Source organism: Magallana gigas, chromosome 5 (genome assembly GCF_963853765.1).
Source record: "Magallana gigas chromosome 5, xbMagGiga1.1, whole genome shotgun sequence".
Classification (NCBI taxonomy): domain Eukaryota; kingdom Metazoa; phylum Mollusca; class Bivalvia; order Ostreida; family Ostreidae; genus Magallana; species Magallana gigas.
The window spans coordinates 52,818,794-52,844,999 of record NC_088857.1 but is presented as its reverse complement, the minus strand read 5'-3'; the positions used below and the strand labels follow the sequence as shown (position 1 = coordinate 52,844,999).

The following is a 26,206-nucleotide window of genomic DNA, read 5'->3' as shown; positions in this document are numbered from 1 at the left end:
GTTTGACATTAAGGAAAGAAATCATTTTCCAGCTTTGATGATCAATTACAAGTTGTAAGTTAAAAACAACTTCTTTAATATAGATGTAAGTTACGCTATCTTAATACACATTTTATGGTGTCAAGGTAAGATCAAGATAAGATCAAAGATAATGTACAACTTTGCTTGGTTTCTTATACAGGACTATCAAATAAGATGACGACAACAGTAAAATTTATCAAATTCAAGAATAATTTGACACACTGTAGAATAACAATCCCCCCAACTTATCGATCAAATTCGCCGACCCAATATGAAATTTTTCGACGGCCCTGTATTTAAACAATATCTGACATATTTTGCCAGAATATAAGCTCAAGTCTCAAAACTCAAAAAAAAAAATCTGCGTTGTTTAGAATGGCCATTACCATGGGCATCTAAACAGGGGTCGGGGAGGGGGAAGGGGGGTAGTGCGGGAATCAATATTATCTTTCACCCTCCCCCAACGGGATGCGCATGATCTTGTAAATTGATTTAGACTTTTTACATTTGCGTATCTATGATTATGAGGCTCTCTCTATCTCTCTCTCTCTCTCTCTCTCTTTCTCTCTCTCTCTCACCACGCCGCCGTATGAATAATCATATAAATAATTATTTTATACATAAAATGTCAATAACTATCAACACATTGAGAATCAAGTTGTCCTTAAAACAAATACTAATTATAGAAAATAACATATGTATGATACTTTTTTCACAAGTTTGACGATCGTTTCCCAGGTCAAATCCAAAAAAACAGAGGCAGTTGTAACTGCCAGGTGTGTTTAAGCATGCTTGGGAACATGGATGAGTACCAAGCTTGCATTCGTCTATATCTGAAATAGATTGAAATGAAAATGACTCTGCTTGGCAAAAGTCGCTCGCATGAATCTCATATGAAATTCGCATGAATAATCATGCAAATTTTTCGCAAGAGAATCACAATTTTCATAAATAGGTAAGCATTGTATTTAAGCTTGTTTTTGTACATTTATTTTTTAGGTTAAAACACGCAGTTTAATTTATTACCATTACAGTCCGATCCCTGCCCTTGGAATCCTGGTCTGCACTCACAACTGTAATTACCGAACGAATTCACACAATGTGTGGTTTCAGGGGGACAGTCATTCAGGGATTCATCTGCGCACTCATCGATGTCTTTACATATCAAATGGAGAAATCTTATTACATGTAGTGACATTTCCCCCTCCAAGGTTTAATTCGTTATTGCAGTATATAATTAGCTGTGACATAATCGATATAGGTTTGCTGATGTAATCAGTAAGCAATGTTACTTTTGTAATAGTTTTATGCACCAAGTCCTATATCAGAAAAAAACCAAATAAGATAATAAGTTACCTTCACAGCTATTCTCCACTCGTTGCAATCCCTTCCCACAATCACATCGATATGAGCCCTCCTTGTTTACGCAAACCATTTTTATACCACATATGTTTGGATTTTCCTGACATTCGTCAATATCTACGTCACAGCTCCTCCCAGTCCATCCTGACAGACAAACACATCCACTGACGGAATCACACCTGTCTACACCTGCGCCACACTCACACACCTGGCTACAGTTTACTCCGTAATTCGGCAATTCACATCCTGTAACGGTAAAAAGCATGGGAGTTGGTACTTCTATTTTTTTGAATGATGATCAAAGTCCAAAAATCATGACCATAGCTTGATATTTAATATTATATTATTTTGAGCCTGGCTTCGCTGAAAAAAGAGTTTTGGCAGTAGGCGGACCAATCGCCAATGTTACCACAAATATCACATTTTCAAAGGTAAACAAAAAAGAACCCTACGGCGACTGCTACACCATATAGTTTAAAAAAGAGACATGTTTTGTCAACTGTATAAGTCTTTTTTGTATGAATAAATTTAGAGAGGTGTGTTTTTTTTGTGTTTTCTAATTAATAACGTGTTTTAAAAACAAGACTTTACACTTTGGACACACTCAATACGCATGGGTTTCTATGTACATATTGTACTACTTTACAGAGAGAGAGAGAGAGAGAGAGAGAGAGAGAGAGAGAGAGAGAGACAGACAGACAGACAAAGAGAGAGGAGAGGGGTTGGCAGTCTTTAGTTTACAATATACATAAAGACACACCAAAAGAGCCACCTTGTTCGGTACTTTATTACTTTTATTAATAAATAGTTATTGACAGCAAATGAACTAAATAAATACTGTTAGTTATAAACATCCTCCAAAAAAGATGATAATGTTGTTGATAATTAAGTGTCCTTACTTAAATAAACCTCAAAACCGAACGTTATTTATAAATCTTTTGGTATTTATTTTGTAAATCAATTTATTATTTTCTTGATCTTTAATCATGCATGTATCTTGAGCACAACTTTACAAATAGCAGAAATGTAAACATACTCAAGCACGTTGTTTTGTCCTCCTCAAGAGAGTATCCAGGACGACATGTACATTGGAAAGATCCGTTAAGGTTGGTGCATTCCTGGTCACATGGAGTCTTTGCAAGACTGCATTCATCGATATCTGTACATCCATATGAACCAAATCGGCATTATGAATAATCGTAACAATTTATTATTCATTTTTTTTCTCAAATTACAAATTACATTTCACTGACGGACATAGACGTTTAGCAGCTTTGTCAGCATTTTTTTAAAACAAATACTACATTGAATGTTCTAAACGTGGAAAACAATTATTACTAACAATTATACAAGGAAGAACTATGAGTGAATGAAAAATCAAATGAAGTGAAACAATTTATTTACCTGTGCAGTTTATTCCATTGTTGGTTAGTGTATAACCAGTTGGACAAATACACTGTGCATTTCCCTCTATTTTACTGCATGCGTATTGACATTGTTTGTTTAAGTGCTTACAGATATCATTATCTGAAAAATTAGTAAAATATAATTATGTGATTTGAAGAAGGTGGTTCTTAAAACATTAAAGATATGAAATAGTTGAAATTCGAGCAGGTTAATATGTACATGTAGATTGAATATTTTGTCACGATAACCTACAATTACCCTTTTGGCTGCAAGTGGTATTATCATCATTTAAACCAAATCCAGGAAAGCAAGAACATGAGAAAGATCCGGGGGTGTTTTGACAGAGTTGTTCACAGCCAGACCGTTTCTCAAGGCATTCATCTATATCTGAAGATAAACCATACAGCTTAAAGCTATTTAAAAACTTCAGGAATAGTCATTACCTAAAGTAAATAATCTGATTGTTTTCTCCTCGACCGCTGTTTGGTTGATTTTTTTGATAAAACAAGGCAAACCTACCACTGCATTGTTCGTTCAGTTTCCTATACCCGCTTAAACAGTTGCAAATATAGCCACCATTACTATTTTCACACTTTGATTTATCCTTGTCACAAGTATTGGCATCTGACGTACACTCGTTAATATCTTAAATAAAAAAAATTGTATATGTAAGTTTTCATCGAAATATCAAGAATATATAAATTTTAAAATTTTGCTTTAATATTATGCATTGAAAAACATCAATCCGATTTCAAAATATTTTTAACATAGGTAAGGTGGAAAAGTTCAAAAATCGAACTAGCATTGCACTTAATATGTTACTACCTATACATTTATTTCCGACTTCGTTGAACCCAGGGGGACAACTCGAGCAGTTATATCCTCGACCAAACTTGACCTCTTCCTCGGGTGAGAGGTCCGTACAGTTTCTATTAAGTGGACAAGGGTTTTGTGAGCAGCCATCTGTGTTAATATCACACCTTTCCCCTATTTTAAAATCAATAAACCAAGAAAATAGTTATTTAAACCATTATGTTGGTTTCTTCAAATATATCCTTGCTTTTTCTACCCATCTACTCTGCTCTGTTGTGATTTTCCAAACAAAATAACAAAATACTCTAAAAGCAGTATGTGACATTTAAATATGTGAATTGTCTATAAATATAGACAAAAAAATATGCCCAAAAAAAAAATGTTCCCAGTTGCTGCATTTAACGTTAAGCATTATTGTTGGTCTATCCTTTCTAAGAGACGTATAGGAAAACATTAAACATAGATAGAAAGACAGATAGCCTGATACGTAATGGTTCAATATTCCCTTTATTGGGCCTCAAAGAAACTTTGATCCATTCATATTCAACAGTGCCGTACCAAAATAGCCTAATCAAGCACCTCTTTTATTCATGGACCAGTGAATATTGGAAACAGGTGTTCATGTCATTTTTTACTTTTCAGTTGTACTGAGCAGACTTGGATATTTATGGAAAAGGCTTCATAGGCATTGCCTGCTGCCTAATCCATTTATGTAAATATATATTTGCATAGTAAAATATGTTCAAATCTAATCAGACTTGCATATAGATGAAAATCGAGAGAGTACCAACTTAGAAAAAGACCCAGATGTTTAAGCGATGTATCAAATGGTAATTTGTAAAAAAAAAAAATCTCATAGGATTCTTATGGAGTTCAAGAAGGAGAACATTCCCGATATTGTTAAAACAGACGAAAAAGGTTATAAATGATGTACGCGACCTTTTTTAGATTTTGAACGTTAAGACATATTCAAGTCAAGCCTTGTGCGACAAACGCAATTAAAATCTTGATGGGTTGTTATTTTATTCAACTAGTGGTTGAGAAATAGAAAACCTAATTTGTGCCTGCGATTTCAAATCTATCAATATTTTAAAAAGAGACCGTTATGTTGAACTTCTATTCTAGTGGATATGTGTAGAGAATACAATATTATAGTTGTATTTTGATTATTGTTGGTGTTAAAAAACATGTTTCCATATTATCTTGTGTTTTTTTTTAGTTTTGTTTTTTGCTTTGTTTTATGCACTGGTGGACATTTGAATGTCCAACTGATGGGCGGATAGATATTAAACATCAAACTGTAAGATAATTCGATATCTATATATCCAAAACCTACAGCAAAATATACATTGACTAATCAAAATGGGTGCCATCATTGAAGTTTTTAAAAATTAAGACTGATAGATAGCAATATAGATAGATAGATAGATAGATAGATAGATAGATAGATAGATAGATAGATAGATAGATAGATAGATAGATAGATAGATAGATAGCTCTACTAGCGTACCTGTGTATCCTGTTTGACATTTACACACAACCCTTTTAGCATGGTTACTTATTTCTAATGTGTTTTCATAGTCGCACTCTCCATTGTGACCACATCCACTGCACATTAATATGTTATACTCTAAAGCGGCAGACTGTGCTCCTTGACTGTCGGTGGCCACGATGCTAAATAGACAACACATACGGTATATAAAGCATCGAGTTTGCTCAATTCCACCCTGTTTTGTAAAATCCACTTTTGTTATTTACTTTAATTCATAAATGTCATTTTCAATTTAAGTAGTTTACTAACTTTTATAAGCTTTGTTTTATTGCAAATATGAGAACACTTCAAGCTACGGTGACTTTCTTTCTTTAGAAACAGCAACGAGAAATATACGTATGGTGTTTCTTTGAATATGTTTTTACCTCAGATTTAAATGCAGATTGCAATGAAAATATACAACTCATATGATTTTTATTTTATCATGTATTCATTGATCGTTTGGGTTGTTATACCTTATGTCAGGATTACTGAAATTCTTTGGGGTCCAAATGACGGTGTTTGTTTCATCGTCAAGTTCAAAATTGTCTGGTTTCTTTAAAAAAATTATTGTTGGATTTTTTTGGCCATCATCTGATACATTAAATTTAAATTCCACTTTTTTGTTCAGTTCAACATATAGTGTTGTGTTTCCCGAAATAATCTGTGGTATTTCATTTTCTGTAACAGAAGTTTCTTTAAAAACATGCACGACCTTTCAAATTTGCAATTATATAATGTTCTAAAATAAAATTATTATTATTATTATTATTATTATTATCATTATTATTATAAATACATTTATTACAGTTATCAATTCACTGGACCGATTTATTAACGAAAACGAAATACCTATTGTTGCAATATCAGACTTAGAATCATGTTCCTTATTCCCTGAAACTTTTGCCAACGCAATGTCTCCAGTGGCGAGGTAGTCAGCTATGCAGGCCTTCGAAGCGTTCGATTCACATTTCATTTTAGCCTCTTCCAATCGTCCTGTATCCACTTCATCCGTAAACATTGGAACAAACCCGGGATGTGAGTAGTTTAAGTAAGATAGTTCGTCACCATATTGAAATAAAGATTCGTTGCCAACAGACCCTATTAAAATATATATGTATAAGTTAAACATGTCGTTTCGTTTACAAACATTTGCATTCAAAATCTATATTAAAATTGAGTTACAAAGCTTACAAAGTCTTCCAAAGTTGTAAAATATTTTCCTTTCGCTGTTCGTTGCATTTTGTGGTAGCATGGTTCCATTCGGTAATATAAATTCATTAGTGTTGTTGCCATCAAAGTTCCCCATTAAACCTGTTGTCATTCCTTTGTATTTCACGTTGATCAGAGTTTCACAGATCAGAAAGCGTTTTCCAAGGCTGATTTTCATTGTGTTTGCTAAATGACAAATGTTTGTTAGAAACTAAACATTAGTTACTTGATTATTGATGTTTAATAGGTAGAATATGTGCAAGTTCAGTAATAGTTTGATGACGTGGCAGACTTATTTTTCTTGTTTAAAGAACACATAAAAGCTCCTAATTCAATAAAATCTGAAAACAATATGTAGAGTATATTGAAAAATACTTGCCTGATTTTAAAAATGTTGCTACAATTGTGCGATTTTGGAAGGATATTGTTAGGTTTCTTTCCAGGAATTTGTAACTAGCGTTTTTTAACCTATTTGTAATGTCGATTCCATTGCCAATGATCACCATTCCTAATGCCAAAAAATATATTAGATTTTATAAAAGGTGTGTTCAGGGTTTTTCTGCAACAATGAAAAGGTTAAAAATGATACCTTTTTTGTCACGTGACATTTCAATTTGTACTGTTGATCCTGTTTGGTCTTTTGCTGCAAACGCACTGAAAATGGTTGCATTTATAGTTGTTCCGTTTTCTGTTGTCGCTAACTCCGTTCTTGCTTGTAAGATAAATGATACAGTGCTTGTGTTTATCTTAATCATAGTATATTCTCCATACCCATTAAAGGTGTAGTCCAAACCGTCAAATGTCGTTATATGGGGATCTCCGAAATTAATTGCTGTAAACAGAATAAGTAAAACAATAGAAGTATGAGATGTTTATTATTTCCTTTATGTTTTGTCAAATAACGTGAATTATTGAATGTTTAGTACGGCAAAGGTTTGTTCAATACTCTTTAGTTCATCGGATTTACAAAATTTTAGATAGACTGAGAAATTACCTGGTTTGAAAGGTGACCAAATATAGCAATTAGGAATAGGACGAACGTCGTAATACCAATCACAATGTCCCGAACTGCAGCAAAGGTCCTTCGGTTTTTTATCATGGTTGTTGTAGTGATACCTTTGAAAAAATGGATTGTACTGCAAAACTGTTCCTGCAAAAGGCGCCGAAACCCGCAGAGGTCCCAGTTGCTGAACGTCAGCATACATGTCATAACAGCACTCCTGTTGAGAAAAGACTAGGTTGTCAATGCCTCAGATATATTAACATTCTAAAAGAATCAAATGCAACGCTTTTTGAAATTTAGTGTATACATACGACATTGTTGCCCTCGGTTAAAGAAGCATAACACGCTAGGCGATTGGTTTTGTCAAATCTGTTTAGGGCGTAACGTGGATCAAATCTGAGAAGACGTGGATCACAAGGACACTCGATTTCAACAAGAACGTGGGACAAAGTTTGGTCTGTCTTATTTTTCTTGTTTGATAAATGCCAAGCTAAACAATCGTGTTCCTCTCTTCTTGCATTTCTTCCTGTTGTCATTTTGTAAATCCAGAAGCCACGTACTCCTATAACACATAGAATGATACATCGTTTCATGATATGTCAAATAAAGATGATCATGATAAAATCTTTGAGTGTAAAAAAAATTGTTTTTTTTTTATTTAATTCATTGAAAAAGGGCGAGGAGAACCAATGCTAAAATATTGTGACCCCTGCGTTTAACAGGTATAAATCGTGTTAACCCTTATTAAATAAAGTTCCAAAAATCGCCCTTTCTTTTATTAACATTGATGTAAATATATTACCCCCATTTCCGGGAATGAAACTCATTTTGAACGCTCCTTTTTGGTTGGTAAACGAGTTTTTCACAAAGGCATCCTTATATCTATATCCTATTGAGATTGGAAGATTTCTAATTGGTTTTAGATTAATATCAATGTAGTTTATAACAGCGAATGTGTTCCCGCCATCTGTGATCAGGAAACATTGGAACGTTGTTTTCTGCATCACAAAAATCAAAATGAATATGGCTGAAGGTCAAGAGTAGCCAAAACGAGATGTACAGTGTGTCTTTACATAAAGTGTCAATAGTTTAAGGTTTGATTATTCCAATGAACACAATAACTATACCTGGTCATCTTGTCCAAAAAGTGTCATATTTTCCCATGTGACTTTAACAAGCCATGTAGCTTTAAAATCTTGCAAATCTTTGAAATGTTTCCTTACTATGTCATCGGCCATATCCATAAAAATTGAATCTACGTTCGTTACTTTCTTCTCTCTTGACAAGCAAAGCACAATATTTTAATATTTACATTCACAATATAAATCTACATATTAAATGATACACAATGACATGCATCTATAAAAGATTAACGTGTAGAAATACGACAACTTTAAAACGCTTTTACCGGCTGTATGTTCTGTAGTAAACTTTTCCCTCATCATTCTTTGATTGTAAATCAGTCCAAAATGGACAAAGAATCTGTCTTTCTTTGATATCTTTAGAGTCCATGGCAAATATGGACTCACTGTTAAACGTTTCGCCTAGTCCAATTATACCATTAGTCCCAATCTATGAAATTTAAATATACATATACTGGACGATCAAAATGATTGCTTCTACGTGTACTAATTAATAAATGATTTGTCTTTCTCAACTCAAGCAACAACACAATAAAAACTAAAACATAACCTTTCAAAGGCAACTTTTTCACAGTAATTGGTCTCACTTACAAACAATTGGTAAATGAAGGGTAAATTCGCATTAATTTCAGTTGTATATCGTGAAATCGTTACAAAAATTGTAATCTTTTGGACAAACTATTTTATTATCCGTTACTAAATAACACATACTAATGCCTGGCTGTGCTAGTTGAATGTACAAATGATAGTATTCAGTCTTTGCTAATTCTTAAACACGTTTATGCCAGACTTGTTTCAAGACTGTGTTTGGAACCTTACACAGGAAAAGCTTTAGTGAGGCCAACTGTAGATTATACACCATTTTGATCTAAGCAAAACGAGACTTACAACCACAAAGTTGAATCCTGCATCTGGTTCACTTCCTACATGGACTCTGGTGGGGGATGTAAGGGGAGGGGTTGTAACATAATCGCCTGTTAGAACGTAGTCGCCATCCCCATACGACATGAACGCCTTCCCGGTATTTTTTGCTTCAATTGCAAATGAGACCAACACATTTTTTATTACAGTATCATTGTGTTTACTAAAAAAATTCATTTTTATTCTAGTAGATTAAGATTTTTAAAAACATTTCAACATTACGTACAATCAACAGTCATTATCCAGTAAGAAGCTGGTGCGCTTTCTCTTTTCCCGTAAGTATGATAATTTGTAGTAAATCCGTAGCTGATCGCCGTTATTGTGGCGTTGTACAAAGTGCCAGGGAGCAGAAGTTTGTTCCAGTCTATATGTGGTTTACTGTCAAGTGTTTCTTGCTCATTGTCATCAATTTTAACTCTGTATCGGTTGACAAAACCGTCAGTTTTTTCCCATTCGAGGTGAAGTCCATCAGCAGAAAAAATACTTATATTATTTAATATTGCTCCTGGTTTACGTGGTTCTGAAATTTAATAAAGAGGATATTTGTCTTCAATGTTACCTCAAAACAATAATGCAGTCCAGATTATGCATATGAGCAGAATTATTGCTAGCCCTTTCGAGCGCAAGCAACTATGTTAGTTCACATTCATGTAATACGCATGCTCAACTTCAAGTTTGGGTATTCGGGAAAAACACCTGTATACTAATGACAATTTCGCCGTTTTATCATAAAAAATTATGGTCCGATTTCTGAAGTTTCTAAGAAAAGCTTAGGTCATAAAAGGCCAAGATTTAGATATTAATTTGTAAAACCTAGCTTTCCTTACAGTTTTACATTGATTCGTCTTACATACAATGCAGTACCACACTGATATATTTCTTTAAAGCTGGCATGAATTCATACATGGATAAAGGCATTTGGTCGGCATATTAGTTTCGATCCCTCAACTGCCAATACATTAACTACATATAGTAAAATGTTTGTAAAAAAAAAAAAAAGGAAAGTACAATCACTAAACACAAAGTAGAATTTATTCTTTGAAAGAATTTCCAAGGTTTCTGTATTTTTGGCACAGATAGTGCTGCCTTACTTCGCATGCACACTGGACACATGTGTCCTTCAAACAAAGTGCAAAACGTCTGCATCTTTTTGAAGACCCCGGTGGTATTAAATCCAATACAGAAGATGAAAGTAACGACGTAACATCGTTTTCATTAGTTTCTACCAAAACACCTAGTTTCTCACATCCATGCAGACATAGCACAATCTGCTACATTGTGTGGTTTGCGCATGTGCTATGTTATAATAGACAGAAGAAAACGTTTTACAATTATCGTTGACTTTTGAAATATGTGTGCCTAAATTTTAGTCTGTTTTGTTTTGCCGTTTACTAGATATTCCTTAAAAGTGCAGTGAGTAACACATTATATGAAGTCTTTTGTACAGATGAATATATATTTCCTGAGTGCTGTGAAGCATGACTAGTGCTCTCGGCCTTATATAGGGTTGTATAGCTATGAGCGTAACAATAGAAATCGACATAATTAATTTATTACATGGCGGTAGTCGGAAATAAAAGGGAAATAATTCGTATTATGAATTCATGTCAGCTTTATTTTATTCATTTTACCTTTTTGAATGGAAAGCCTGATTGTTATAAACAAAGAAATGACCTGCAAGCGGGACAATTTTATGTCAAAAAAAGATAATTTTCATTGATCAAATTGGAATGAATATATCATGCGGAAAAATCCAGGCAAAAAAAACCCCGACATTCACGGGAAAACTTTGGCAAAATAACTCAGTTGAACACGAACCCTCCTCTGTGTGTATTAAGATGACTACAGTGCTACATTTTTTTTTAGAAGATAAGTTTGTAGAAAAGTACAGAGTGCTAAATCAGAACGAAATTAAGATGTTGACCAAGAATTCATAATGCAAAAAGTATCACACGGATAATTCCTATCACGAATCATAATATACAAGTCATTCCATTAGGAATAGTGAAAAAAACAGCGTAAAAAGGATTGCACAAAACATTGTAAATCCACTATAACATCGAGGGTTACCCTTAAATTCGTTCAATACTTGGAACATGTTGATTCAAACTGATTGATGCTTATCAGATTAAAACCTCCAAATAGTGCCATTATTTTTTTTTAGAACTTTTCTGTTGTTTTTTTTTTTTTTTGTCTATGTTCCATATTTTTGTCATAGTCCAAATAAGGTCTAATGAAAAATGTACCAATCAACAAAATCTTGGAGCGATGGCCGAAACTGTAAAAGTTTTTACAGTAATGCAATTTAAATTGACTCTGTTATTTTAATAAACGTTTAAAGTTTAAATACTAATTAGTCTAACTTAAAAGTAAACTGTGGAATTCTTACGGCAAACAAACACAAACTATATATACAAAGCACTGGTTCGTGTAAATGTGTTTAGCTCCGCTAAATTAAATATTTTCTGGTAACAAACTATACATCGATTTATTCATAGATTTTTCAAAATATCATTACAAGATTATTGACCAAAACGTATTCGAAAATGTATAGGAATTATGTTTGATTGCTACACTGGTATATATCGAAGAAAGTTCAAGTACCTAGTATGGTCTCCTCGTATGTTCTGGAAAAGTTCATGTAGTTTTGGTAAGAGTCTACAGATATGTTTTGTGATGGGTTCCTTAATGCAATTTGAGATCGGATGTAGGTTCGGTATAACCGTCCAGATTGTAGTGTGCACGGAGATGTAAAATTCGTGTTGTTTCCAACATTAATTCTGTCAAACTTCTTCCAGCTGTATCCGGTTTTTTCTTCTATGAAAACTTCGTATCCGGTTATTAGATCTGCGTCCCGAGGATGTTTCCAAGTCATTGAAATATTACAAAAAGAGCTTCTGATGTTGATACTCTGTGCCCATAAATTGTATCCTGTTTACAAAAAATGGTCATATATTTGAATGAATGTATTAAAACATACGTATATTATTTTTGCTCTGATGTAACAACTATTTGTCTGGTTGAACAAATACTAATATGATAACAAATGGTTTTACATATTATTTGTTTATCTGGGAAAATAAATACTTCATTCTGATTGAGCTTTTAAATTGTATTTTTTCCAAATAATAAAAAATTCTATTTTAAAATAATTTATCTTTTATGTGTAACCAATGATTAAAGTTTTGTATTATTCGTGGCGTCAAAACAAAACAGAGATAAAGTAAGTATACTTACTACGGTAGCAAACCTTCTCTTTGTGGTAGTAATTGTTAGAACATAAGCATTCATTGCTGATGCACATTACATATGAATAATGCAAACATTCTTTACTGTAATTACAGGATTGCTGAAATTTGATACCTGAAAAAAACACTTTCTTTTTATAAAATGCTAGATGATTTAAAGTTGTAACTAAGCGTCTCTACTGAAATGTGGACGACTTTGGGTTTTTAGCGCATTAGTTGCGCACTTTTGTAAATTACCGGGATAATAAACAAAACAATCAATAAAACATATTCTAATTTCACCAAAAAAAAATAAATGACTGTTGATTGATAGATAAAAGTCGACATTGTACATCTATGACGTGACTATAAATATTAGCTTTTTAAGTACAAGTTATAGGAACTGACATAAAAGAAAAAGTAAAGAGTGTTCACCATGGAAAGAAACATCTTTTCTGTGTTTTTTAACAACTAATAACAGGTCTTTTTGTAGACCTGGGGCCCGTTTCACTAAAAGGCGTACGCCCGGCGTAACCTTACCCCCGTCGTAAGTCCAATTTTCGTAAGGTCCGTTTCACTAAAAGGCGTAACTTTGCGCCCGCCTAAAGTTAAGACAAAAATCTACGCCTAACCATGGGTAGTCGTAACTTATGGCGTAAACAGGAATTAACTGCTCATTCTGTTACTGAGAATATCGGTGCTGACCGTAATGTTAAATTGTACAATTTGTCATGTAAATTTTATTAATTTCATATGAAATTAAGAAAAAAGAGAGTTTTTGATAGGTGGTACCAATTCTCGAATAGAAACTTTCTTACCGTGATTTATGCACATTCTCTTTAAATTTGCACTTCCTGTCTACATTTTTAAAAAATGACATATTTAGACAATCGATATATAGTTTCTTTTCTTTTTTTCTTTTACCAAGTCGAGAAGTGATGTTATAAAATAATCATAGAATATAGTTTATAGTATGAAGTATAATTTACCAGTTTACAGAGTGGCATATTATTGATATATTTGTATACAAAACAAAGGATAATTGGATAATAAGAGAGAGAGAGAGAGAGAGAGAGAGAGAGAGAGAGAGACAGAGAGAGAGAGAGAGAGAGAGAGAACCGTAAAGTATTAAGGCATATTAATCCTGTTAAGTGACAAAATCACACAGCAAAACTTGCTGAAATGTTTTATTTGAAAAATATATTTGGTGAAGCATACAGGATATGTTCATCCAAATTTATTAACTCAACAGAACTATTTTGTTATCGATATCTACGGTGATTTAACCATGCTTCGAACACCCTTGGAATTTCTCTTTTGATCATGCGTCAATTATGGCTCGAGTATAAATATTTTTTTATTAAATTTTCTGGTTTCCTCTTGCATTATATCATTGAAAAAAAATCAGTGAATTTGTTAAAAAATAGAAAATATAGCGAATTAATGCAGTAATGAGCTTTTTGTCCATGGATTGCACAATATTAAGCATGCATCGAACAACCATACAACAGATGCTAAAAATAACGAAATTTTAACATTTCATGCAAAAAAAAAACCCAAAAAAAAGAGAAGAGGCTCGGATTGTATATTTATTACTTTCATATTAAGGTTTGTGTCAATGTAAAATGTGGAGCAAAAATGACCTAGGAAATAATTGATGAATTTCAAGTCTAATTTTTTTTTACACAATTTGTTTCCGAAGTTAGTTTTTTTTCGAATTATTTAAGGTATTTACTCCTCATGTTTTGACTTCATTGCGCAGATGATCATTATATTTAAAATGAATATGATTTTATTTATTTAATCATCACAGATAGATTATTATTTCATAATTACACAACATTCATAAAGAAAATCCATTTGAATTCAAGAAACAAACAAGTTTTTTGGGGAACTATTTTTTCGTGCGGAAGGTTTTTTAGACGAAAATGACAGAAACAAGCAATTTTATGAGTTTTCAATATACTTTTCTTTTTATTATACTTTAATCATCATTCACATTTTTATCATTTGATAGGTTTGTAACATATTTTATAGGTTCTGTGTGACATGTACAAAATCAAATCTTGTGAATGTGATAGCCGTTTAGCATAAAATCATGCATATATATAGAACATGTCTGAATTTTTTAAGCCAAATTTTGCGAGAATTTTACCTTTGAAGCCCTATATCTAAAATTTGACATCACTGACCCCCATGTTATATTATGTCAAAATGATACTGAATACATATTTAGGCAAACTGGATTAATCTTATAAAATTCTTGATATTTAAAAAGTTTTTATTTCAAATCAAATTGTAACTATTAAAGAAATTGTCTATTTTAAGTGCAAAAAGGTCACACAAAAAATTATGCAGCTTTATACAATTTTTTTTCGTAATCCCTCTATTCAGTGTGACCATTGTGCATAATTAAAAACAATATTTGAAGAAATAAGTTTGCTTAATCAAAAATACTGACAACAAATCCTAATCAGGATGAAATTGCATTTTAGGTGCAAAAAGGTCAAATTAAATTGGCCATAACTTAGAGGGATGGATACTGATCCCCCATTATCTTTGTATTTTTTAAGTTTGTTTTGTCTACAGATTTCAATGATATACTTCTCAAGAAAATCTTGATACAACAACATTGAGGAGTGGGATACCTTAAGTGAAAGGGTACATACAAACCATAAGTGTATGCACGTTTATTTGTAAATGTTTCACCAAAATTATCAGATCCAAGGTAAAGATGTATGTGTCGAACGTATGGTGGACTCAACATAAACTACCCAAGTACTCTTATATGTGTATTAAGTATATTGAACGAGGCTTCATATAAATTTAAAGTTAATAAAGAGTAGGTGTATGTAACCTACAAAATAAAATCTATTTAATCTGGAGTCAGTGTTTTGCATCAGTTGTATGATAAATAAATTATCTAATATTTTTAAAAAATTATTTTACTCACCAAAAATGAAATTTAAAAATAGGAATACTAGTATATAAAAGTCAATTATTCAATTTAAATTTCAAAATATCCCGCTCACACATATTTTGTGTGGAAGTTGGGGGGAGGGGGATTGAAATGCTTGAAATGCTAGACATTTCTTATACAAATATACCTTTGTACTACATGTGCATCATGTATGTATATTTTATGCGTCATTCATTGCCCAATTTATACAAAAATATATGAAACGTAAATCAAATTATTGAATAAAAATAATAGAATGAAAACTATATATCGATTGTCTAAATATGTCATTTTGACATGTAAACGGCAAGTGCAAATATAATGAGTGTGCATTAAACATGGTAAGTAAGTTTCTATTTGAGAATTGGTACCACTTATCAAAACTCTCTATTTTCTTAATTTCATATGAAATTAATAAAATTTACATGACAAATTGTACAATTTAACATTACGGTCAGCACCGATATTCTCAGCAACAGAATTAGCGGTCAATTCCTGTTTACGCCATAAGTTACGACTACCCTTGGCTAGGCGTAGATTTTTGTCTTAACTTAAGGCGGACGCAAAGTTACGCCTTTTAGTGAAACGGACCTTAGTCCAAATATTTGACTTAAGCCCGGACTTACGACAGGCGTAAAGTTACGCCGGGCGTACGCCTTTAAGTGAAACGGGCTCCAGGGCTCACGATGGGATTTTGCCTATGACAACAGCAGTATTGCAACAAGTCAAGAAACATTCGCACTAATCTTTTAAAATCAAACGCAAGCTACTTACATACAAAAACTCCGAAAAAATTCCTTAAATACTCTCCATACTGAACTTTTATTCTGCAACAACATTGACTTCGAATTCTGACAGGGCCAGCCATTTTGACGTCTTCGAGAAAGACTAATTCTGATTGGACCATCAGGAACATTAACCAATGAAACTGAGTTTAACATTAGCTATCACAATGGCCGGTCTGGGGCCCGTTTCACTAAAAGGCGTACGCCCGGCGTAACCTCACGCCTGGCGTAAGTCCGGACTTAAGTCAAATATTTGGACTAAGGTCCGTTTCACTAAAAGGCGTAACTTTGCGCCCGGCCTGAAAGTTAAGCCAAAAATCTACGCCTAGCCAAGGGTAGTCGTAACTTATGGCGTAAACATGAAATGATTGCTAATTCTGTTGCTGAGAATATCAGTGCTGACCGTAATGTTAAATTGTACAATTTGTCATTTAATTTTATCAATTTCATATGAATTTAAGAAAAAAGAGAGTTTTGATAGGTGGTACCAATGCTCGAATAGAAATTGTCTTACTATGTTTTATGCACATTCTTTATATTTGCACTTGCCGTTTACATCTTAAAACGACATATTTAGACAATCGATAGATAGTTTTCATTCGATTATTTTTATTCAATAATTTGATTTACGTTTCATATATTTTAGTAGATTTGGCAATTAATAATGCTGAAAATATACATACACGATGCACGTGTAGTACAAAGGTATATTTGTTAAAGAAATGAGTAGCATTTCATGCATTTCATTTCCCCCCCAACTTCCACGCAAAATATGTGTGAGCAGGATATTTTGAAATTTAAAAGTCTATAAGTGAATTGACCTTAATTTTTTCCTCTTTTTTATGTCACTTTTGGTGAGTAAAAGGAGTCATGCTTAGGTAGTTAAAATAAGGTTGATCACAAAAGTATCTTCAATATTGTAAAAATGTAAATACTAAAATATGATGAAAGCTCCAACTGTATTTTAGAGTCGTCAAAAGTCCTTAATTTTTTTTAAAATATATCATACAACCGATGCAAAACACTGACTCCAGATTAAATAGATTTTATTTCGTAGGTTACATACACCTACTCTATATTAACTTTAAATTTATATCAAGCCTCGTTCAATATACTAATTACACTTGTAAGTGTACATGGTTAGTTTATGATTAGTTCATCATATATCGGACACATACATCTTTACCTTGGATCGGATAACTTTGGAAAAACATTTACAAATTAAAGAATGCATGTACTTATGGTGTGTTTAATGTTTTCCTGAATTAGAACTGATGAACTTTATTTATCAAGAATTTGACTATCACATTGTCAAAGAAATAGCAATATAGGTATCGTAAAATACGCCATCATTAGAAACTTTGTAACACACATTTTACACAAAGGTAATTGTAATATTCGGCATTTGAAAGAAACAAGTGAAAATGTATCCTTTCACTTAAATAATTCGAAAAAAAACTAACTTCTGAAACAAATTGTGAAAAAAAAATGAGCCTCGGAATTCATCAATTATTTCCTCTGTCATTGTTTGCTCCACATTTTACAGAGACACAAATCTAAATATGAAAGTAATAAATATATTTATCCGAAACTCTTGGGGGTTTTTCATGAAATATGAAAATTATGTTATTTTTAATATTTACTGTATGGTTGTCCCAATGCTTGCTTAGTATTGTCCAATCCATGGTTAAATAGCTCATTACTGCATTAATTCGTTAATTTTCTATGTTTAAACAAATTCACTAATTTTTTCTTTCAATGATTAAGCAAGAGAAAACCAGAAAATTTAATGAAACATATTTATTCTCGGGCCATAATTGATGCGTGATCAAAAGAAAAATTCCAAGAGTGTTCGAAGTATGGTCAAATCACCGTAGACATCGATAACAAAATAGTTCTGTTGAGTTAATAAATCCTATATGCTTCATCAAATATATCCTTCAAATAAAACATTTCAGCAAGTTTTGCCGTGTGATTTTGTCACTTAATTAACAGGATTAATTTTTAACAACAATGTACTGAATCAAAAGTAACCAAAAGTAATCTCTCTCTCTCACGCAAACACAATTGACAGGTTTTTATCTTTCTATCTATATAAAAAGTATCTATCTATCTATCTATCTATCTGTATGCGCATGTGCAGAAGCTCGTTGTTAAGGACGTAAGTCTGGCCTCAACTTAGTCCGATACCAGTATTTACGGCCAGGCGTACGCCTCTTAGTGAAACGCAATTTACGCCGGACTAAATTTTGGCGTACGCCCTAGGGCCTAACTTAAGTTTCCTCGTATCTTACGCCTTTTAGTGAAACGGGCCCCTGGTCTATGGCTGCAGAATAAAAGTTCAGTTTGGAGAGTATTTAAGGAATTTCATCGGAATTTAAGATGTAAGTAGCATACGTTTGATGTGAGATTTTAAAAAAATAGTGCGAATGTTTCTCGACTTGTTGCAACACTGCTGTTGTCATAGGCAAAATCCTATCGTGACCCCTGGACCGATAAATGTCCGAGTAAAAATAAACTGGCGACTTCGAGAGAATAATGACGTATATCTCCACTATTTTAAGACCCATCAACTTGAAATTCGGCATGAGTGTATATCAGACTATTTTTCTGAATAATACATGCATATTGCTAGTGTTTCAAACATTAATTGATTTATTTGGCTTTTGAAGCGAGCTGGTAGTTTTTTATCTGGGTCAGAGTTCGACCCTTTCTTTATTTATGGTTACATTGAAATTAATGTAAAACGGGCTTGGCCCCTGTGGACAGGGCCTTTAGAAATAGGAGTTAAAAACTGATAGAGGCGATGTTAACGTTGTTTATACATTCTTGGATTTGCCATCACTTATCTACTGGTTGGAAGTAGTGCGGCCGTGTCCGATATAAGACGTGGGCATTATGTACTCTATATGAACAACACACGTGTTGAGTGTGCATGCGAAGTAAGACAGCACATCACTGTCTGTGCAAGATAATGTGGATAAATTGGAATTTCTATCTAAGAATAAACCATCTTTTATATTTTATGATTTGTAGTTTCCTTAATCATATTACAAACATATTGCGATATTATGTAGTTCTATCATTCAGACGTCCATGCAACCTAAATGTCTCGATCGAAAAGCAACCGACCGTAACTTTCTCGGCTGGTATTTGTATCCCAGTCGAAGTTTAGGAGCGATCGTAACTAATGTGGCGACCAAATGCTTTCATGAATTCATGTCAGCTTTAAGATGTCCCGAAGTTAAAATAAAGCTGGAAAATGATATTATTTAAATCAACGAAAAAGGTTACTTTACTAGCATCGTCGGAAACTCACGGCCAGTCTCGCATACGCTCAGTAAGCGTATGCGCCATGGGTTTCCGACGATGCTTTACTAGGAGTATTTCTTAAAATCGTTATCCTATATTGACAACGAAATTAAACATTATATTTTTTATGTTGAATTTTGAAGCCCTTTTGGGAGCCAGCATATAACGTTACTTATTTTCTGGCAAAGAGGACAATAGCAGGTTCATAGTCTCTGAAGACAGCAACTATTTCACGAGGCAAAGCCGAGTGAAATAGTTATTGTCGAGGGGGACTAATAACTATTATTGAATAAAGAAAAAGTCCATATATTTTATTATTTTAATTTTGGCATTTTCTTTATTATTATATAGAATTCCCTTTTAAAGAAGATCAACACAATCTAAAAACTACTACGATAATTAAGCCCTCTTAATGGTTAAACAATTTAAGTTTTCAGACTTTGAATTTAAGGTAGCAACTAGGATTACATCTAAGGTGCTCTGAGTTATCAAACGAGGGAAATCAAAACTGCCAGTGAGCAGGGTCGAGAGGATGGTTATTCATCATGGGCAGATAGCACGGAAACTAGTTCACGGTTAGATAGAATACCGTGTTTATTCGTAATAAATAGTAAAAAGTAATTCATTTATTGAAATTTTATGCGAAAATATCCACAAAGGTATAATAATGTTCACTATTATCCTGGGATTAGTAATCTGACAAATCGCAGCATAATAGTTTTAAAGGAGAAGCATTTTTAACATTTTCCCTATGCATTTCTATGTATTAGTCCTAAGATGACGGTTTTAACAATTTAGAATCTAAACCAAATACTTTATGTCATAAAAAAAGTATAAATTATATATAAACTAGTTGAAAAGACTTGAACCTAGCCCTTCAATTTGTATTTATTGTATGATATGTAATGATGAACACTTACTTCCAATAACAGCAATATGAATATCGTAGGTACTTGATCCCCAGCCCTCCGAGTTCCTTGCCATACATTGATATTGCACATAATAATTTATATCAAAATCTATCCGATTGATGACAAGTTTGGGGTTCATCAGATCCAGAGAACTGCCTTTGTACAATAAATCTGAAATGTTCAAATCCTGTTTGTTTCTCTGCCATTTTGTTTCCAATATTGGAGGAAAACCAGAATGGTTCCTTATTGTACATTTGATTTCCAGGTTCGATAGATAAGGTATGCTTTGGTAACCGGAAGGAGTAATCGTCAAAACAGGAGTACCTAATTGTAAATGAAGAGACTGCATAAGTAATCGGTATACAATGTATTTTAGTTACAAGGACAATTTAAAGAGAAGAAAATTTATAAGACAGAACGATTTTTACTCACGCAATGTATGAATCACCTCCGTGTAGTTTGGACTGTAGCTTCCATAACTGATTGCATATAGTGTTACTGTGTAGTTTTTGTCAGGTTGGAATCTATAGGGGAGAGTAACTTCATTCGACCAGGAGGAAGAGAATCGTTCCCCGTATTCATAAAGAATAATGACGGAGTAGGAATCAACCCTTGTGTTGTTAATTGGCACAGTCCATTTCAGATGTAACTTTTCTGGATGGAAGCTGCTGTTATGTTTGTCTATTTGACCGGGGGGTAAGGGAGCTAGAAATACAATCATCGTATCAAAAATTAATAACTAGGAAGCATTTTCACTCGAGTTAGCTTACTGTAAAACGTATCATAATAATAATATTTATGCTACTTTGTTACAGATATACTAAATGAATGTTAGCTCATACCTAAGACCATTTGTTTTTCCTTAATGACAGTAAACAACTCCCCTGTGTGTCCGATTTTCACATTAGTTGAAAATATACAATAATATATGTTTCCATGGATGAATTCATATTGGAGGTTGAAGCGTGTCTGTTTGCCTACCGATGTATTCGTTATGGTTGTTCCGTTGCCGTCGATTATACTTACGATGTACTCCTGTATCAAATCAGAGTGCGACGAATTTTTCCATTCAAAATGAATCGATGACGCATTAATGATAGAGTTTACAATATTTGCCTCTAAATGATTTCCTGAAAAAATAAAATAGTAAGCGTTTAGAGAGTTTTATTGCAAAAGTTTGATTTAAAAAATTTTACAGTCGGTAATCCGTTAAAAAAACTTTTAATCTAATCACTGTAATGCTTACTATATCTTCCACCAGAAAGGCTATGTAAAAAACATTTCTTAAACTAGAATCAAGATATAAATAATATCCAGTTTTAAACGCGTATTTCCAACTTAATTCACCTCATAAATATATTTACATTTATATCAAAGCTGATCGTAGAACTTCTACATAATATCATTAAATTTTTAAGAAGTGATGCGAGTAAATACATTGTCTGCGATACGTTGATCATTGTTACGGTAAGGCACGATAAACATATGTTAGACGACACGACCTGACATGATCTCATTGCACGTTTAGATACGATTACATGTACGCCTAGTAAAATTTAACCTAAGGGTTTTCTTTACAATAAAACAAGTACATTAAATATCATAAAAAAAATAACATTTGCATTTTTGAGGTAAAAATTCAATTCTCTTGTGTGATCTCTTGAATCTACACTATTTGAAGTAGCTTTCACACATGTTACAACTTCTCTCAACTTTTTGGTATTTTTTAATTTTTAAGATGAAGATATATATACATATATATATATATATATATATATATATATATATATATATATATATATATATATATATATATATATATATGTGTGTGTGTGTGTGTGTGTGTGTGTGTGTGTGTGTGTGTGTGTGTGTGTGTGTGTGTGTGTGGATCAAAATAACAAACCGTAATTTTTCCTACCTGAGGATGCATCTACACAATTAACAGCATTTCCGGCATTTCGTTTTGGTTTATTTAAAACAAGATTTAACAGATTTTTCTTTATACATGTACGTGTATATTCTAATGTAAAACATGTACTCCGTTCTCCCACTATGGCCTCACCATACCTCCGGGGATCATTATTTGAACAGGTTTGATTTTAATCTACATGCACCTGAGATTGCTCCCACTCATATCTCCTTTTGAGAAGGGACATATAATTTCAATGAATCTGAATCCCCTTTACACAAGGATGCATTGTGCTAAGCTTAGATGAAATTGGCCAAATGGGACTTGGGAAGAATTTGAAAATCTAAAAAGTCTACATAAATAAAGATGGACAGAAGGGCAGATTGGCACAGGGCCGACATTTAAGGATCACTTGAGCTTACAGCTTATAGTTGAAATTATCTTGTTCCGACTTAAAACATATGTGAACATAAAGGAGGCTAATTACATGTATATATTATTTATGGAATTATTTGCTTTTGCGTGTACTTTTACGTTACATACTACTTCTTTGCAAAATAACCGGTTAACGTTGTGCATCTATGTAGTGACTTCATATAAAACCATACCTGGTATGTACATAAATATCCATAACAATCACGGAAACACGTGTTTTTGCCATGAATGAATTGGATATGTCTTTTTTGGATATCGTCTGGCTATATCTGTACATTGTTTACAGGTGAATAGGTTGAATCTTATTCATAAAAAGCGAATAAAAGTGGGTCTATGATACTAGCTCCTGTCAATTAGCACAAAAAGTCAATCATTATATACCATGAAGTGTATGGACCACCCGTGCAAGAAGTTGACCGTGTTATCAGTGAATCTCAAACTTATTAATGAAAAAACTATCCCAAACAGTGTAGAAAGACATCAAGACATCAATGTCATTATTTTGCATTATCTCTTATTGTTATTTGAACTTTTCTCTATTTATTAAGCTGAACCATGCATTTAAAAGCATTTTTTCTGTTAATTCATGTTTTTAAACTATAAAGAATCGGATGGTTTAGAGTTAAGCCCTGTTAGTTTCAAATATATTAAAATCTATTTTCTTTAAAAAAATGAAAAGAAAAGAAAACATTTTGAGTGGATGTCAATACATATCAAATAACATTTGAAAGAACATGAAAATTATTACGACGATCAAATTATTCACCGACTTCGTGTCATATTTAAGCTTAATATAACATAATCATAAAAACTGTAGTCTTACTTACTTGGATAACAAGTTTGACCATAGGGATAATACAAATCATTACACAAACATGCACTGCTTTCACATTGTAGTAGTTTTCTTTCATCACATTCTCTAGTATGATTGCAGCTCTCATTGTACCCTAGAACTATATAAATAGAAGACAAACGTAATTTTTTCTAAACACTGCATGGCATTGAAAATGTTGCAATATTTGATGTGTCTATTGCCGCATAACTTAGAGGGGTTCGAGAACGGGGAGTTCACGGTGGTAGTTAATAACTAATCTGTTGTCTCATCCCTCTTGCTTAGTTCATATATCAGAACCATTTTAACAAGGCCTTGGACTTTCAGTAGGACAAACTACTAGAATCTAATTCTTGCGTCAAAACAAGTGAAAAATTAGGCTGATTTCAAATGAAATATACACCGACTGCGAAGTCTTAGCTCAAAACCCAGACAAATCGTGTTGATTTCAAAGAGCCATGGCTGAGTGGCCAGCAATGAAGTAGACATGCCTACGTCACATTGCTGTTTGACACCAACTACCCAAAGTCCAAGCTTTTGTTAAACTGGTTCTATCATAAATTCAAGGGATAGGCTTTTCTCTTTAACATTTATATACAACTCTTTGAATTATTGGCACTTTAATTATTCTAGATCCAGACAAGGTTAGGACAATGAAATAAATACCCGAAATAAAGATGAAAATTTTAGATATATCAATACAAACTTTAGATCTGTTTCTTAGAGATTTGAAAATCCTACCAAAAAGGCAAGATTTGATTTTATAAATACAAATATCACCTATGATATCATTGGTTCAATCTAAAAGAACATATCATTCAGGTGTACCAAATGCCTTTTATTCTTCTTGATTGACAACGTAACTGTCTTTTACGATAGATTCAGAATACTTTAATCTTCTGTGCTTTATTATCATTTATCAAACCAATTTGACAGCAACTTTTCCCCTCAATTTCTGATACCCAAGAGCTTATAAAACAGAAACGTGTGGATCATCCCTATTTCATAAATCTCGTTCATTCTTTTTGTCAAAAGTGTATACAGTTTCTAGACTACAGTCGCATTAAGAGCGATCATCATGTATATTGCCGTATAAATATGATCTGACGTTTTCAAGACTACTGATTACTGATACTTGACTACATTAATCTCCCTCGATATTTTACTATGATTCAACGCCCTGGATCATAACGTAAATACTCAGCTCTACGCTAAAACAGGGTTAAGGTGGTACTTCAAAACTTTAGAATATCAAGCCTGAAAAATGGCTCCCTAGCATAGTTTTTACTATTCTATGATATTTAAACATTGCTTTTTAAGTGTCACTCCTCGCTCAACAAACTTTTCTTTATCAAATTAAAGGTCGATCTGCATCAGTATAAATTGTGGTCAACAACCATTGAATTCCATTAATTATTTTTCTTTGATAAAAATAAAGCATACCTCCGTATATATGCTGAAGTTGGAACGTAGTGCTTGAACACCAGCCGTTAGAAATTCTGACTTGTAGACGGTACTCTCCTACGTCATCGTAGTCTGCATTGTTTATCACAAGTTGAATAGGAGGCAACGTACTTGTATTTCGATATTTGGCTGTATTAGTGTCAATACTTTTCAGTACAACACCGTTACTTATTTTTTGCCAACGTCCATCAGTTGGGTATTCCAATTTGGCTTCAACTGACCCTTGAAATTGAACTTTCTTCCCATAATCTGCGTAAAGGATTTCTGGAACAAGTATGATGACCGGGCAAGCTAGAAAGACATCTCTAGTGTGAACAGGGTTAGCTTTATCCAACACAGGGTTTTCAAATTTTTGCACTTAATATTAATTATAATGCAATTCAGATTTGTCTGTTAAAAATATCATTCATTTCAAAACAAAAATGTTAATAAAGAAAATTATAGAAATGAATTTGAAGACAGAATTAACAAATAAAATGTATATGTGCTAAAAAAAAGACATAATTTTCATATTTCTTACAAAGAGCACTTGCTGTTATATAAGGCTCTAGAGTTGTTGTCACACCGGGTGTAATGTCTTGCCGTCCTGTTGTACCTTTGATACAAATTGGCAGAAGGAATATGAATCCAGTCAGTCCATATGTTGACCTCTCGCAATGTAGAGACATATTGGTATCTTTTTTACATTCTATTTCTCATCTGCACTGTGTTGTAGACGCTTAAAGCAACTTTCCAAAACGTATACTTTTGAACAGTAAAAACGAGGTAAAGCTGAAATATATAATTGGCTAGATAATATTCCGTGCAAGCGCGGGAATGAACACTTAGTCTTTGCACATTAATATGAAACAATGCTTAATATGTTTAACAATATATTTTGTTCATTTTTTCGGTAAAACGGGTCGAGAGGAGGGGGGGGGGGGGGTCCAGAGTTGAGAATTTCTTGAACGTAAAATTTAA

General features: G+C 33.0%; 3 protein-coding genes across 3 annotated transcripts in view; all 3 read right to left on the bottom strand.

The window, feature by feature from the left end:
• The window catches only part of LOC105320587 (uncharacterized), an 87,257-nt gene that overhangs the window by 25,717 nt on the left and 35,334 nt on the right, over positions 1 to 26,206 (bottom strand). The window contains exons 27-29 of the mRNA XM_066086388.1: positions 1,378 to 1,629; positions 1,048 to 1,176; positions 729 to 854 (exon numbers count right to left, since the gene is read on the bottom strand). Of these exons, the coding sequence (XP_065942460.1) occupies positions 729 to 854; positions 1,048 to 1,176; positions 1,378 to 1,629 (507 nt within the window). The remainder of the gene's footprint in view (positions 1 to 728; positions 855 to 1,047; positions 1,177 to 1,377; positions 1,630 to 26,206) is intronic.
• On the bottom strand, positions 5,234 to 9,933 carry LOC136275337 (mucin-like protein). Its single transcript, XM_066084163.1, has 12 exons — positions 9,639 to 9,933; positions 9,380 to 9,522; positions 8,758 to 8,921; positions 8,477 to 8,627; positions 8,152 to 8,347; positions 7,661 to 7,911; positions 7,341 to 7,566; positions 6,936 to 7,178; positions 6,726 to 6,854; positions 6,329 to 6,532; positions 5,987 to 6,235; positions 5,234 to 5,277 (listed from the first exon to the last, which is right to left on the bottom strand). Exons 1-12 carry the CDS (start codon positions 9,649 to 9,651, stop codon positions 5,234 to 5,236), a joined length of 2,013 nt encoding a protein of 670 aa, XP_065940235.1. The 5' UTR covers positions 9,652 to 9,933.
• LOC136275336 (uncharacterized) lies at positions 19,783 to 26,013 on the bottom strand. The gene is made up of 7 exons (XM_066084162.1): positions 25,767 to 26,013; positions 25,226 to 25,537; positions 23,778 to 23,903; positions 21,449 to 21,736; positions 21,039 to 21,311; positions 20,616 to 20,930; positions 19,783 to 19,787 (listed from the first exon to the last, which is right to left on the bottom strand). The coding sequence occupies exons 1-7, from the start codon at positions 25,912 to 25,914 to the stop codon at positions 19,783 to 19,785; spliced, it is 1,467 nt and encodes a 488-aa protein (XP_065940234.1). The 5' UTR covers positions 25,915 to 26,013.